Source organism: Haemorhous mexicanus, chromosome 4 (genome assembly GCF_027477595.1).
Source record: "Haemorhous mexicanus isolate bHaeMex1 chromosome 4, bHaeMex1.pri, whole genome shotgun sequence".
In the NCBI taxonomy this organism is placed as follows: Eukaryota; Metazoa; Chordata; class Aves; order Passeriformes; family Fringillidae; genus Haemorhous; species Haemorhous mexicanus.
Window position 1 is genome coordinate 41260891 of NC_082344.1, and position 15549 is coordinate 41276439.

The following is a 15549-nucleotide window of genomic DNA, read 5'->3' on the forward strand; positions in this document are numbered from 1 at the left end:
GTTGCTGGAAGTGACGTCCGCGGGGAGGGGCGCGCGGGGAGCGGAAGTGCCGGTCGGGTTCGGCGGCGGCAGATTCGGTCTGCGCCCGCCGCCTCCGGGAACGGCCGCGGGGCCCGCCGCGCTGTGGGGAACGGCGGCGCTCCCGCCGCGCGGGTGAGCGTCAGCATCGCTCTCGGGGCGGGGTCTGTGCCCGCCGCGGGGGCCGGCTCCTGGCCCGGGGCTCTCCCTCTCTGCGCAGACGGCGAGCTCTGAGGAGGGCCGGTCTCCGCTCTTGTAGGGGCGAGGAAAGGCGGGTGGTGTTAGGGTTAGGGTTAGGTTAGTGGCCCCGGTCCCACTCTGGCGAGTTTGACGTAAGGCGCTGGTTCCGGGACCGCAGCCCGCCTTGCCGTGTCCTGGCTGGAACCCGTTGTTTTCCCGCTGGTGCCCAGGGCGACCAGCCGAGGACGCGCAGTCCCTTGTGCCGCTCACTGGTGTGTGCGAGTGGCCTCTGCGCGAAGGGTGTCGCAGCTGGCACGGAGGAGAAGTCCTGTATTTGTCGGTGATGTTTTTGCAGCTCTGCGTTAATGGTGCGATTTCCCCCAGCTCCCCGCCCTGTGCAACCGGAGAGTCTGGATTCAGCTGGAAAAAATCAAAAGTCTAATTGTTGGGCAATTCAAAGGCAGCGTTTACAGTGTTAACATACTTGGTAACTTGCGTGGGGTCTTTTTTTTTTTTTAGTTTTTGTTTGTTTGTTTTGGTCTTTTTGTTTAGTTTTTTACATTGATCCTTTGAATATCTATCGTACACATTTTTGACAGTTGTTCTTTGAGCCACTTCCTCAAAGCTCTATATTATTGTACCTTGAAACTTTGTAATACTCGATTTTATTCTTCATAGCCAGTGCTCTGTAAATTCTACAGATTTCTACAGATGAAAGCTGTGTATCTCATTTTACTGGGTTCACCTTCCCAAGATTTGCTACCAACTTGACTGTTACTTTTATGATCTCTTAGGCTATTTTGTAGTGACAGTAGTTACCAGTTTTTACATCCAGAGGCCTGGTGTAAAAAGAAAGGATTTTTGATACTTTTGGGAAACAGCCTATATAAGAGTGCCTTCTGTGAATATTTGCATTGCAGATTAGAGCTTCAGTTTTATGTCGTATTCTTTGAGATTTGTCTTGCTAGCTAGTTATATTTGCAAAACTATGGAAGGGATCACATTTTATTATAGTGCAGGAAGAATAGCTGCCTCAATTTCCAAATAATTGGTTAAATTCTTTCAAGCTTTGAAAAGTAAGTATTGTGTACTGCTGTTTAGTGCAACTAATAACCCAGAACCTAATGATTAAAATAAAGGAACCTCATGATTAAGTAGGAAAAAAATCCTTTTAACAATGGCAGAACACATGGGAAGAGCCTAATCTTGAGGATTGCTGATTAAACATTGCAGAAGCACAAGAAGAAAAACACCCACAAGAAACCCAGCCCACTGTAACTGGAAGCTTTAACTGTTTCTTGAGACCATCGCTTCATTTATCGGCTGTGTGACTGTGCCTCTTCACTGCTTCCATTGGTAGGCTTCAAAATACTTGTTTTGTAGCAAGAAAAGAAATTCAGTGAGGATAGTGGCAGGTAATTGTCTCCCAGGTTCTAGCAGAAAGGTGAATTTAAGTGATTATTGCATTTTGTAATTTTTTGTGTACATAATTCTTTTTAACAGACGCACTTTTTTATGTTTATTTCATAATCTGAAAGAAGAATAGCATTTGGAATAATGGCAACAGGAGACCTAAATGGAAGTTTAAGAAAAATAGAACAAGGACTTCGCTTGTTAAATTATCCACGAGATGTGGATTATACAGTGTAAGTGGCAGTGTGCAAACTTATGCTAATACATGATGACAGCAAGATGTGTTAACAAGATATGTATAAGGATTAGCATTGCACCCAGTGATAAGCAGAACATAACTGGGAACTTGGGGTGTGGTCTGTGTGAACTGGAATAGAAAAGTATGCAGTTTTGCTCTTCTGAGCAATCCTTGGAGCAATCCTGGGCTGTATTACTGTCTTGCTCCTCTTCTGCCCTTCTTGTCTTTATTTTAGTTAATCTCACCTTTCGGATTCTCTTGAAGTGCTTGCAAAATTTCCTTCAGGAAATTTCATCCTGTAAAGATTAGAAACAAAAAAATTGTCTGAATGTTGAGCTGAAAATGCTGGTGGGCTTTAGACTTGACAGTATTTAAATTCTATGTTGATCACAAAAACATTTTTTTGAGCATTTTACAGATAACAGCAAAGATGGCTGAATGAGAGATGCCTGGACAAAGAAATCTTAGAATGAAAGATATTTAGATAGAACCTGCTGTGTATTTATTTCTTGCAAGTTAAATGTTGGAATTCATGTAATGAAAAGCTTTTGTTACCTTCTGCTGTGTAAAATACTTTTGTTTCTTTATAGGTTAGTAAAGGGTGATCCAGCTGCATTTTTACCCATCATCAGCTATTGTTTTACATCTTTTTCAACTTGTATAGCAGAGCTTTTGGTAAAGTGTGAGGTGGAACTGACAGCCAAGAGTGACTTGCGTTTTATTGAAGCTGTTTATAAGGTATCCCTTCATGTTCTTTGCTAAAGAAACAGGGGTTTGTGTACAACTTCACAGAAATTAAACATTTACTATGAGCTTTACTACAAAGTGAAAGTTTTTGGAAATAAACATGAATTTTAGTTCTGTTGGGATTTAAGATGAGTAATAAGTCACTGTGTGCAAGTTTTTAGATTTTAATGAAAATAAGGGTGGATGGTGGTAGCCAAATCTCAGTTTTGAGACATTTGCAGAAGCAGTAATATTGTTAGATGTTAGTTTTGAAGAACACAGAAATTTTTATTGGACAAAAAGATTTATAGAAGTAATCTTGGCAAAAATCTTAACCACCAAAAAAATCACAAGGAAGTCAAAAAATTGTAAGCACAGTTTAAAAATACAGCTATTTTGAAACACTATGCCATTTTAATACATAAAGTTAAATATTAACCTTTTATAAATCCGAATCAAATTCTTAACTGATTGAAAATAACTTTGAACTATCCTTAAAATATACAAAAGCATGTTTTTATGAAAGGTGGATTGATGAATTGAGAAATAGTGGCTTATTCAGGCTAGTTTTCCATCTGAGAGGAAAGGCTTCTTTGGGAGCCTTAAGTAACCCTCTCATGTATTTTCTGGGATTAATATAACTTTTTATTGTAAATTCACTTTAAAAGCTCTTAGTTTTAAGTTTTTTTAGTATTAATTTGTATAGTCGGTTATTTCTTGAATCTTAAGACTGTGAGTTGAAGTTTACAAGAGTGATGTGAATGAAAGAGGAGATATGTTTAAGGCCTAGTTAAAAGAAACAGCTATATATTTATTGATTTATATAAAAATAATTGAATGAGAAAAGGCTTAACTGCTGAACTGCAGAATGAAAGGCAAGACTGTAGTAAAATAAGAATATGGACATGCCATTCCTGCAGCAAATTGTGAGGTGATTTTGAAAGTGAAGTAAACTCTTATTTTGTTGCAGTTTCTTCGAGATCAATTTCAGTATAAACCAATTTTAACAAAAGAGCAGTTTCTTCAGGTTGGCTTTGCGGAAAGGAAAATGCAAATTGTTTGTGATGTTATCAACTGTGTGGTGAAGAAACATAAGGAGTTGAGTAACTCTAGTAAGGTACTGATGAAATGGTTGCCTTTTTTATAAGTTTCTTTTGACATGTTTGATGCTGCAGATAAACTGGTCTTCAGCTTCTATTTGATGATGCAGCATTGCTTATGGACCAAATAATGGAAAGTTAGTATGAAGTTCCATTGTAAGATGCTTGAATGCTTTCATTCAAGACATGAAGCTGCCAATACTTTGTAGTATAAAAAAACTAGAATGAAGATAAATCTAATTGTTGTTTTTACAGTAAATTATATATTTTCTTTTACACTTCTTGATAAGTGAACATGTGAATTAATAAACTTCTCAGATAAATTTAAAGGCAAAACTAAATCCTCTCATATGTTGAATTTCTGTAACAATTCAAAAATGACACTTGTGTTTGTTTCTCAAATCTGATTATTTTCATCAGTGATACTTGTAATGGCATTATTTTTTATCAGTGTGTGTGGTGTATTGGTCTCTGCTTTAATTGAAGGAATTTCCAGTCTTTATATTTCACAGGATTTTGTTTCCTTTAAATTTTTAACAAGTCTTCAGAACTTCTGCATTCTTAATTTGTCAGTTTTGAAGACATAACTACATTTTTTGTATTTGTTTTTCTTTCAACTCTGGTGCAAGTTGTCTTTTCTATTTTTAACCATCTATTGATGCCACCTAGCATAGGTATTAATGAGTGTAAAAGTATGGCATTTACTTCTGGATCTGTGTTCTCTATAAATTTGGGTCTTACTTAATTTTTTGAGACATTATTGTACTACGGAGGTTTAAATGGGTTGTGTGGGGCTGCCATGAAATATTAGTGTCAGTCAGTGATGGTGTTAAAAAGTGGGGTGTGGAATTCTGAAAATTTTCCTGTGTTTTCTTCTGTTCACTTTGGAGGTTAAATCCCAAACAAGAAAAAAAATCAGACCTCTTAAATTTGAAGTATGGTCAAATTGTGGTAAAGGTCTTGCTGATCCAAGTCGCAGTGCTCTGAATTCCAAGCAGGTATGAAAATAATTTTTGTGTTTTATGTCTAAAGGTTAATCTTGTTTGTAGTAAGTCAGGCTCTTGCTGGAATTTTTTGCTTTTGTTTTGGTTTTAATACTTAATCAAACCAGTTTTTATATGGGCTGGTGTTTTTTTGTTTGTTTTACTCCAAAGTGTGGTTGGCTGAAATAATAGCTGAAATACAGAGGATGTTGCCTCTCTTGAGTAGTTGATCTCAAAGTCTTGCTGGTAATGACCTAGTGTAGTTTATGCTGTATTTGAATTATATCAAGTGTAAGGGAAAAAGATGGAATGGGACAAAGATAGATTTTTCAATGGAAAACGATAAAATGGGACAAAGAAGCTGTATGGTGTTTGAAGAGTCAAGTGTACTTGGCCTAGCATGTGTTTTCAACACAGCTTTCAAAACACTGTTTGGTGTTTTATCTGAATCTGTTCAGCAAGTTTTCATAATGTAGTATTCCTTTTGGCTTTGGTTTTACAAAGGTAAAATGATTATGCATTAAGTAAAAATGTCTATACATTATGCCACTCTTGACATGTGAAGGAGGCAGCTTTCTTGATATTATCTGCTAAAAGGGTGCAAAATAAAATTGTAGAAAACTTTTAGGAATATGACTGCCTGTTAATAGCTGGTGGTTTCTACTTGTAAGGAAAATACTGCTTTTATCAAGAAAAACTTTGAATAAAGTATTTGGAATGGCTTCTCTGTCTCTTCTAGTTGTTTAATAGTAGCACTGAATGGGATAGATATGTGTGTTTTATGAATTCCATAGTAGAGGAGAGTTTCAGCTTAACTAAAACATTGAGGAATCTGTACATGTTAAGATGCTGCACAGAACTAGTAATTGTGCATTCTTAATCATTAAGTATTTAATTTTGTGATAGTATTATAAGATTTAATCCACCTAGAAGGAATTGCAAAATTTCTCCTTGTTTTCTCTAAGGAAAGCCTTCAAAGGAAACTAATGTATATCTCATAGAGCTATTTTGCTGACAGTTGTCAAGAAAAAGGAAGAATTCTAATCTTCCTAGTTAAGCCTTTTTTGTTCCTAATGTTTTAGTCATGATTTTGGTGTTGAAACTGTCTATACATATGACTTTTGCTGTAGGTAATAACATATTTTCCAGTCCACACTTAGAAATCTAACAACCTTTAAATTAAGGGAGGACATTTATGTCTTCATTACTGTTTATGGAAAGGAAACAAGGTACGTGGTATATATGGTAAAATACATGCGTATTTGTTTTACAGCACCTTCAAGTCTGTGCGATTTTTAAAAAAAATTAAACTGCCTGCTCTTGCTTTCTGTATTTTGTAACCAGTTGGGATAAGACAGTTAGATTGAAATAAATTCTGAAATAATAGGTCTTATGTGTTACTACTTGGCTAATGAATTGAAATATTCTTGTTATGAATAACACCAGCAGTTAGTTGGGTTTGTTTGTTTGTTTTTTAGCACACTCAAAAGAAGCCTCTAGTCGAACGGCACTCAGGAAATGAAGTTAGTGGTGATCTTTGTCCACTACCCCTTCCAGAACAGGGAGGGACTGAGGAAGAATTGTGCCCAGATTATGATATTGTGGAAGTTAAATGTGAACAAGTAAGAACTTCTATTTTAAGATGTCTTTTTATTACGGGATTTGTCTAAAGGGATAAAAGTTTTGACATTATATCTATACTTCAGGAGCATGCAGTGGATATTTAATAAATGTATTGGAAAAGTTGGAAAAAGGAAAAGTCAGTTAAATTGTACTGTCTCTTTCAAGACACAGTTCTGTCAACAGCTTCTTTTAGAAGCTGTGTTCCCTGAGTAGGTATATTTTGATAATTCTGGAAGAAAAATAATTTTCTAGTGTAGCAGGATGTGGTTACTGAACTTGAAGATTTGCACCTAATCCGTTTGATCAAGCAAGGAATTGTTTCTGGTTTGAAATTCAAGGATATATTCTTATCGCTATTTTCAGGTCATAGAAGAAAATTCACAAATTGAGTTTTTAAAGAATCAGCTTGCAGATTTCCAGGAAAAGCTTCATAAGCTAGATTGGATGGAAGATAAGCTACACGTTTTAGAAGAGAAACTGCAAGGAAAGGTGATCATAGATGAGAAGGACTGGAATAACTTACTGAATCGAGTTTTGCTTCTCGAAACAGAACTGTTGTTACAATCCAGAAAGGTGTGTTAACTTCTCTTTTATTTCTATAACATAAATTGCCCAAACATAATCTTGTTGGTCTATTTCTGCCCTCCCTGCCTCCTGATGTGTTTTTGTCACTGGTTTTAAAGGTATAGTCTGAATGCAAGTGCTGCTTATGAAGTTGATGGGGGTTTTTTTTCTTAACTATTAAATTCTATTCTCTGAGACTCTACGAACCAAAGCTCACCATCTGTTCTCATTAGTAATGATTCAGTGTCATTTTATTTACTACTAAAGTTATAGAAGAAAGTGTTTGAACTTAGAGTCATCATTCTCTACGACAAATAGTGACAAAAATGGATGGCATGCACAGTGGAAAATACAGGGTTAATCAAAAAGTTATTTCTTATTTTAGTCATATGTGTAATTTATGGGTCCTTGAAATTTGTAGTCTAATCAATGGGGTTTTTTCTCCTATTCCCACTCTCTTCCCCCACTTCCTGTTTTTTGTCAATGATGTTCATTGCGTTTTTGAATGTGTGAAAGGACTGCAGTTGTGATGTGGCTACATTTGGCATAGCAAATAAAGCCTCTTGTTGCATTAAGACTGGGTTATTTTTCATGCTGTTGAAAGGTCCTTGTGTGCACATTATGTACTTTGATATATGCACACATGTAAATATTTTGAGTTGCAGTGAACCATAGCATCGCTTTGAAATCAATAATGTAATCCAAAAATTTTGTTCTCTCATGCATCTCGTGTATCCTTCAGACACTGTCAGATGCTTTCCAGAAGTTGAAAATCCTTGTGGAAAATAGTTGATTGGTGTTGCATTTTTCTTTGCAGCTGTAAAAGTGTTGAATTTATTCACAACCAGGAGCTCTGTACATTTTGCTGACCCCACAAATTTGAAAATGTTGCTGATACTAGTATACAAGACATGTTTTACTGTGTGCCTTGCAAGTATGGTGGTTATGCAAAGTCTTGAAATAGACAGGTGTTCAGACTGATCACTAGGTTATTTCTAAAAGCTGTAGCTCAGTTAGTAAGGATAGATATTCTCAATCACTTTAAAAAAAAAGTTTTAGGTCAATAGTAGCTCATGTGATTTTACCATCTGAAATCAGATTCTTATGGATCAGTAGACCTCTGTTGAAATAATGCCACCAATGATGATGTGTTTTTTTTCTGGAAGCAGTCTCAAGAGATCTTCAGGTGAACAGCCACAGACACTTTTTCTCCTGTTTCAAATGTATTATTTTCAAGAAATTATTGTAGCATGTGAGAAAGCTCGTTTCAGACTAGACTTGTTCTTTTGTTTTTGTAAATTTCATTTATTACTGCTTCACTAACATGTTTATTGCAGTTGTTCATATGGTTGGAATAGCATTTGGAAAATACTCTCAAAAAGTACTCAGAAATTTGCAGCGATAATTATATTTCTGTACTGCATGTTACTGAAAGAATTAACCTGCAGAAACAAGTTCAGTTATAATTTCTGTATGGCATTCTATGTACAAAAATATAAGACTCTATATATGTATATATATCTATATATAGTCTTCAAAGCTAACTGTTTTGCAATAGACATTTGAAAACTGCTTAGAAATAATTCTTTGGGCCACAGAATTGCTGCTTTTTTGTTTGATGGAATTGCATCCAAGTTGTGCTTCACACAGAAACAATTCAGAATTACTCCTCTCTTACTCTCGCACTTTACAGGGAATTTTTGGCATCTAGCCAACATAGCAGGAACACTCTAAGATCTGTCTTTTGCTGTTGCCAAAGTAGCGGCAGCTGTGCATTTAAGCTCTGGGAAAGTCTGAAAGCTACCAAGTCCATTTCAATGAAAGGAATTGAACAGACGAAGTCTCTGCAGATTCTATTTCTGTGTTTTTTAAGAGATAGACATTATTACAGTTTTTTTTCCAGCGTTTTCCCATACAATACCTACTATTTCTCCTTCATTAATTTATTTGGGTGTAGTATTCCCCTGTTAGCTGATGTACTTACTCCGGTATATAAAGTGACATATTTTAAAGGCTGAGATATCAAATCATAATGTTTACTCAGTGGTAAAAAAAATCTAGCTGTTGTTTGAGTGTTTCATTTTTTTACTTTGAATTTAGAAAGTTGAACTCAAAAATACTATTGTTTCCTTGCTTATGAACAACCTTTTCAAAGTTACATGAAGTTAAACTGAGAATGTTTCTTAAAAGGGCCCTCTCTCATTTAGGAGCCTGGGAAACCAGCTTAAAATAGCCTTCTGGGTTCTAAGCATTTAGGTGCAATGAATTTCAGTTAGTCTATAGGCTATTTTTTTTAGGACTGGGGACTCTCGTTTTGAATATCATCCAGCAGTAGAAGAAGGCACACTTTAAGCTAATGGCAACCAATGTTGAGATGAAATTATTAGTACAGGCTAAGAGCATTCTGATTGTCCATTCTACTCATAAGTATATGCGCTGTATTTTGACCTGGTTTTGACCTCATCATGAACAGCAATATTGATATTTTAAAAAGACCTATTAAATAGACTAGTTTTTTGATGAAGTGCATTTTTGGAATGTTGAATTTTTTTAGTCCTGTGAAGATATTTGTGCAGTGCCGACACATCTGCATGGTGTAGCAAGCAAGTACACACATACCTGGTACTTTAATATAGTTTTGTTCAGTCAGAAGATGATTTAAACAGGGTGTTTGGCTAAAATGCAGTAAACTTGTATTTCAGAGAGACTTTCCTAAAGACTTCAGCAATATAAATCAAAAAAGAACTTCTAGTAGCATTCCAGTTTCCCTTGGTGAGTATGAATGATTTTCCTTCTAATTAATGTAAATATGCTAAACATTTCTTGCTGACCTTGACTAAAATAGTTCAAGTAGGTAACTGCAATTTAGTGACCTCTGAATTTAAAACCGTCCTGCGGATTAGAAGTTAACCTCCTCATTATCTCATGTTTCTAACTTATTCTTTAGATGATTTAGTTGCTATAGCATAGTAAGTAATAGTTTAAAATAGCTACCAAAAATATCAAAGATGCAAATTAAGGTTCTGTTACTAAGGCTGTGAATAATAATACTGTCATTTGGACTTTAAAGCAGTTATCATCATGTTCTAAAAAAGCGCTGTTCTCAAGCACAAATGGAGTTATTTTTGCTGCCACTAATAACTTTTAGGTTGCTGTTTTCTTCTTTAATGGGGCTCAGACAAATCACGATTCATAATCTTTGTTGGTTTTCAACTCACTACTAAATGTTTTCTGTATTTCATCTCTGAAGCAGTTAGCAGCTGTCCAACTGGCATTTTTGATAAACTTTCTTGTTTTGAAGAGAAAGTCAAAATCTTTTTCTTCGTTTCCAACTTCCGTTTAATTTTGATAACCTACAAGAAGTAAACAAAGCAGACTTGAGTGGGAAAGAAGTTAAAAGCACTGCTCAGGCCATGAGTGATTTTTCTGTCTTCCTCAATGGTAGCTCTTTAGCATTTAGCTCTATCAGCTCCCTCTGTTCTCTTCCTTGATTTGGCCTGTTTCCCTTGTGGCAGCTGTTATTCCTACCACCAGTGGTAAGGAGGATATTCTATTTTCCATTCTCACATATTAGGCTTTTTTGTCCAGTGTTGGGCTTTTGAATTGTAAATAAAAAGGAGTCTTAGTAATCCAGTTTCCATGGAAATTAGGAAGGCAGTTCTTGGTTATGTCGAAGCTTGTTTTTATTGTGGAGTCTCAGAAATGGGACCTTCATTTTACAGGACTCAGAAAGCTTGCAACATGTTTACTTCCTGTGATAAGTTTAGTGGTGTGTTACTGACACTTGGGGATTTCGTAGAAAGTAAACAGGCAGATGGGTTTTTGAAAAAGAGAATTTTCAGACTCCCCAGATTCTGAATTTGTCATTCCTGCTTTTCTGAAATTCAGGAAATTTTAAGCATAAAAGTTATGAGGACAGTCTTAACTCTTTTATCTGAGAGTATAGTACTTGGGATCCTTTCTGGCTCTTTTTGGTTGTAGTACTCTTCAGAAATCACAGCTGTACCAAATAAAGAATTTTTAATTTTTATTAAAAAACAGTTTAAAATGAATTTTAGATACAAAATAGTGTAGTTACATTTGTTCCAAAGGTATGGTGTATAGATGGTGACTTTACTAAAAATGGGTATGGGTTTTTTCAAAATACTAAATTCTCTTCCCTGACAATAGTAATGTAAAATTACAAAGAATATCACAGCTTACAAATGAAAAAGGAAAAGAAAAAAAAAAGACAAAAATTGTGCTACTTATAAGACAGGTTACTTAGCACAAATTATAGACATGTTTGAGCAGGCAGTTTACAATAAAAATAATGTAAACTATATGAAATTACTATTAAATGTTTGGCACTGTAATCAGATGTTCATAAGCTTTGGTTTTTTACTCTTATCAGGAGAAAATAATCTTCTTAGTAATCTTTAGAATTTGCTTTTTGTATTTTATATATATTATACATAGTGTCATATTGCACTTGTTTTAAAAAACTGAGAAACCTGTTTTGGACTGTCGTAGTAGCTTTTTCCTTCCCCTCTCTAAACAATGCATTCTCTTCTGTTATTGCCTACTGTAAATCACATTATTTGATAGCTGACCTTGCAAAAGAGAGCAAAAAGGCAAAGGTGACATAAAACTGAGCGTTTCTCTATAGATACAGAGAGGAATGAGGAGATGCCAGAGAGTCATCTTCAGTCGTCTGGATGCAGTTCACTGTTATCCACAGACCAGTCTCCCAAAGACATGACCATTAATTCTCATGATCTGTCAGACATTTCAAAGGTAAGTAAAGCTGGTGAATGCTCAGTTGATTTCCTTTGAGGTCAAGAGAACAAGTAAGCATTGGTTTTAGTTGTATATACTGATAGAAAAACAAGGAAACTATGCAAAACTACATCTAGATCTGTCTCATAAAAATACTTTTCATATGTAAACAGTGCTTAAAGTCACATTTTCTCCGAATTTAAATTGAAAGTCCATCTGAAGAATGTAAGCTTTGAAGAGTTCACTAACTGTGTTGCTTTTAAATTGTAGGAGACAATAAGACAAAGAATGGAAAAGATAAGTAAAATGTAAGTAATAGGAAAGGGCAGCAGGAATTTATTTCCCAGGAGGGAGTTGTGCTGTACTAAGGCACACAGAGAATGTACATATGTGTTCCAAACCTCAAAGGTCTGTACATCAGGTGTGGCATTTCCTTATGGCTCTACTGGATAATAAATCCACTTACAGTTTTGTATTTGTGGGATGAGTCACTGTTTTGGTTTCTAAAAAGCAGTAGAAAGCACTCTTAGTAGTATTAACTAAGAGTGCTTTAGAATTTGGTTGAGAAAAAATAGGAATATTATTTATTTCCTGATTGAAATTCCCTGGTGCTTGCAATTTTTCTTCCTGAAAAATACCTATTATCTTAACTTTTTTATTATTAAAGGAAAAGTAAAACAAATTTCAGCCTAGGCATTATAATAACTATATTAAGATGTATTTGATATTAATTCTGAGATCTAGAATAAAATTTTTTGTTATATTTTTATTATGCTTGGAAGAGAAATGTGTTGCTTTACCATGTTTCTCTAGCAAGATGTTTCTCTTCTGTAAGTGTGTGACCTATAAAAAGCTCTAGCCTTTTCTGTAATTTTAATTTTATTGTGTGGGTTACTTCTTTTTTTGTGTACTTGAGGTTTATTGATATATGGTAGGCATTTAAAATAGAAACCAACTGCAGGGGAAAAGGGCGGGATGAGAGAAAACGTATGGGGTCATGCTGCTTATTAGTATTTTGGATAATTAGGAAGTTAAAAGCAAGTCAGTTGTTTTGTACCCTATTTTATTAAGTGTATGTAAACTAAAATTTATTTTCAGAATTGAAGAAACCTTCAAGTTGTTCAAAACACCAAGCCCACCTCTGGCAATACCTGCAGGCACAGGTCTTCAGACCTGGTCTCTGCAGACTTACGGATACCAGAAATAATCTGTATGTTTGTACAGCGTTAAATTTTTAATATATCAAATTTGTAATGATCAGCAGTGCTTTTATTGCTTTGAATAAATACTTTACTCATGCATCTGTGTATTGATTTCCCTCCCCACGACCACAATTTTTGGTTTTAAAGACTGTTCAAATAGCTTCTTCCCCCCTCCTTGCACTTTTGTAAATTGAAGTCATTACAGCAGTGTATTCTTGTGTTGACATTTGTTAGCAGTGTGCTAAGTAATATGTTTTTTAAAGTGCGGGCTTGAGGACTGTGGTTTACATCCTGTTGGAAACATTCCAGCTGGAACTTGCATATTGCACCCAAGAGGCATTCTTACATACCATCTTACCATCTGTACTCTGGAATAAGTCTTAATAAAAAACTTACATACACAGTTTCAAATATGTACCTTTTTTGCTGTTTTTTTTTTTTTTTTTTATTTTTAAATATAAGTTTTCATGCTGAGCTGGAGAGCACCAACACTTTATGGCTTCCATTAACACTGACAAAGTGGGGGTCAGTTTGATCCTAAACACAAAAATGTGCAAGTAAGTCCACAGACTTTGACTGCAAGAGATGTGTTGAGTGTTTTAGTGCTCTTACCCAACACATTTTAAGACCAGCAGCACAGATGGAGACCAGTCAGTATACAAAGAAGCACAACATTTTCATTATTTGAAGCCATATTAAGATTTCTTACATAAGAAGATGGAAGACTTCCATAAACATATGATCAAACCAAAGATGTGTGAGAGTTGATTAGATTTATTTAATTGTTTATTGCTTTTTGTAAATTGGTAGCCTATCACATCAAGGTTCCTTTCTGTTTTAATACTTCACTTTAAAAGGTTTTTTGAGTTTATTATTACAGATCAGTCAGAATTTTTGGGGGGGAGCATGCAGTATGCAGATGAAGGCAAAAGCAGCTGTTTAACATGCTCTAAAAAGTGATTTCTTTGTTTTAACAATAATTATGTTTTTTTTCTATAATCATATGGAATATAAATGAACTTTATTTTACACAGAAACAGAAGAGCTTTCGGCGATCTGTTATGTTCTATAAACTAGTTCTGGGTTTTTTAGACTTCTGTGACTTCTGTGATTTTTCAGTTGTTTAAAAATAGAGGAACCTATAAAGATTGGATCATAGGAATGTGTTTTGCTCTTTAATTGAAAATAGGCCTTGCAAATCACTGTTCATTATTCTAACAATGAAATGAAATGAGGTTTCCTTCTAAATGTTAGAACAATTAATGTCTTAAAATATGACTACAGCACCATCTTGTGGAAATCTTTATAAAGTCATCAAAGAAGTAAAAATTAATATTTCTGCTTTAAGTTGCTATGATCAAATATTTTGAATTATCTCTCCTATTTTTCCTCTTTGCCTTGAAGTCAGAGATGCTTTTATGTTCAGTAAGTATATATTTTCTGTGATATTTGTTAAAGTTTGTGGCAGGAAAGAGAGGAATGGCAGTTGTTAATTGAAGTCATGGCAAAAATGAGAAGTCTTAGTATACTTGATTCTAGTTACAGAGACTTATCATTGAATGCATCTGGGGAACACAGCAAGTGTTAGAAAAAGTTCTTTCTCTGTGTGTGCAATTCAATATCATCTCTATTTAGTGCTGTAAAATTGAAAATCCCAAGTTGTTCAATTATTCTTCCAGCAACATATATAGTACTGAAAAGCTAAAATCAAGGATACGGACAAGCTGAAGTTTGAGCAGTGCATAATGGTCTTGCAAAGGTTAATTTTTCTGGAGAAACGGGAAAGTAAGATGATCAGTGTATATTAGAAGCTACTGATTGTGGAAATTTAGTTAGTTACTTTATTTAGTTACTTTGTATTACTGATGCTTAAAATTTTTTACTAGTCACTAGTGAACAGGGCTTGAAACAGCCTTTTTCTATCAACTACTTGTTTTGACATGTTAGCACCATTGCAAACAGTTGCAGTTGTAATATATTCTACTTTAAAATTATTTATTTGTAAATTATTTACATTTATCTTTTCAAACACTTCATGCCATATGTAGTTTCCGTTTATTTATTTTTTTAGGATCTTTTTTAGCTGTGTGGTGAAAATAATTTATAATCCTCAGACAGCAAATTATGCTTCCTCAGGAAAAGTATTATATCTGCAAAAATGGTTTAATGATAGTATTTTGCTTCTGTCATCTGTAGGCAGATTTCTGTGTGTTAGAGATCTGTGTTGTGGACTTTGTAGGAGATACTGGGGATGATGCACTCTCATCACTTGTGCCAGATGAACAGTCAATACAAGGATAGTGGTTAAAACACTTTTAACTTGAGTGACCCAAATGAGGAAAAGAAGTTTTTCCAAAACTGTGATATTCCTTCCCCTGAGCATCCTATGGCTTATTCAATGAGGAGTAGTAAAGTTAGTATTTGTGTTTAGGCAATGTGACCTTATCTGATAGAAGAATGCTGTATCAGTCATTGCAAAACTCATTCTGTTTAGACAATCTAGAGCAGATGTTTGATTTGGAAGAGGTGAAGCTTTTTACTCTCTAGGAGCAAACTGCATTAGTTACACGATCACAACAATTAGCAGTAGTGTGGAGCACTGATGTTCTAATGGAGCATTGTGTGTTGGTTTTCCTCTCCCCTTTCCCTATGCAGTTATTTTAAAGAAAACTTATGCTGTAAATCAAAATCACTTGATAATAGACTCAAAATCAACAGAAATATAATTTTTCCAGTGTTAGGTT

The 15549-nt window shown here is 35.1% G+C and overlaps 1 protein-coding gene across 8 annotated transcripts; it reads left to right on the forward strand.

Moving 5' to 3' along the window:
- Positions 1 to 9: 9 nt before the first annotated feature.
- CEP44 (centrosomal protein 44) lies at positions 10 to 13216 on the forward strand. Of its 8 annotated transcripts, none has more exons than XM_059844550.1 (12): positions 32 to 153; positions 1432 to 1613; positions 1737 to 1844; positions 2440 to 2587; positions 3546 to 3692; positions 4566 to 4673; positions 6137 to 6280; positions 6645 to 6854; positions 9548 to 9617; positions 11494 to 11621; positions 11874 to 11911; positions 12702 to 13216. In XM_059844550.1, exons 3-12 carry the CDS (start codon positions 1756 to 1758, stop codon positions 12808 to 12810), a joined length of 1191 nt encoding a protein of 396 aa, XP_059700533.1. In that variant the 5' UTR covers positions 32 to 153; positions 1432 to 1613; positions 1737 to 1755; the 3' UTR covers positions 12811 to 13216. The 8 variants fall into 8 exon arrangements, with proteins under 8 accessions (XP_059700528.1, XP_059700536.1, XP_059700531.1 ...); XM_059844552.1 differs by having other exon boundaries at positions 1432 to 1554; XM_059844545.1 differs by lacking the exon at positions 1432 to 1613 and having other exon boundaries at positions 10 to 153; positions 1702 to 1844.
- Positions 13217 to 15549: the final 2333 nt, after the last annotated feature.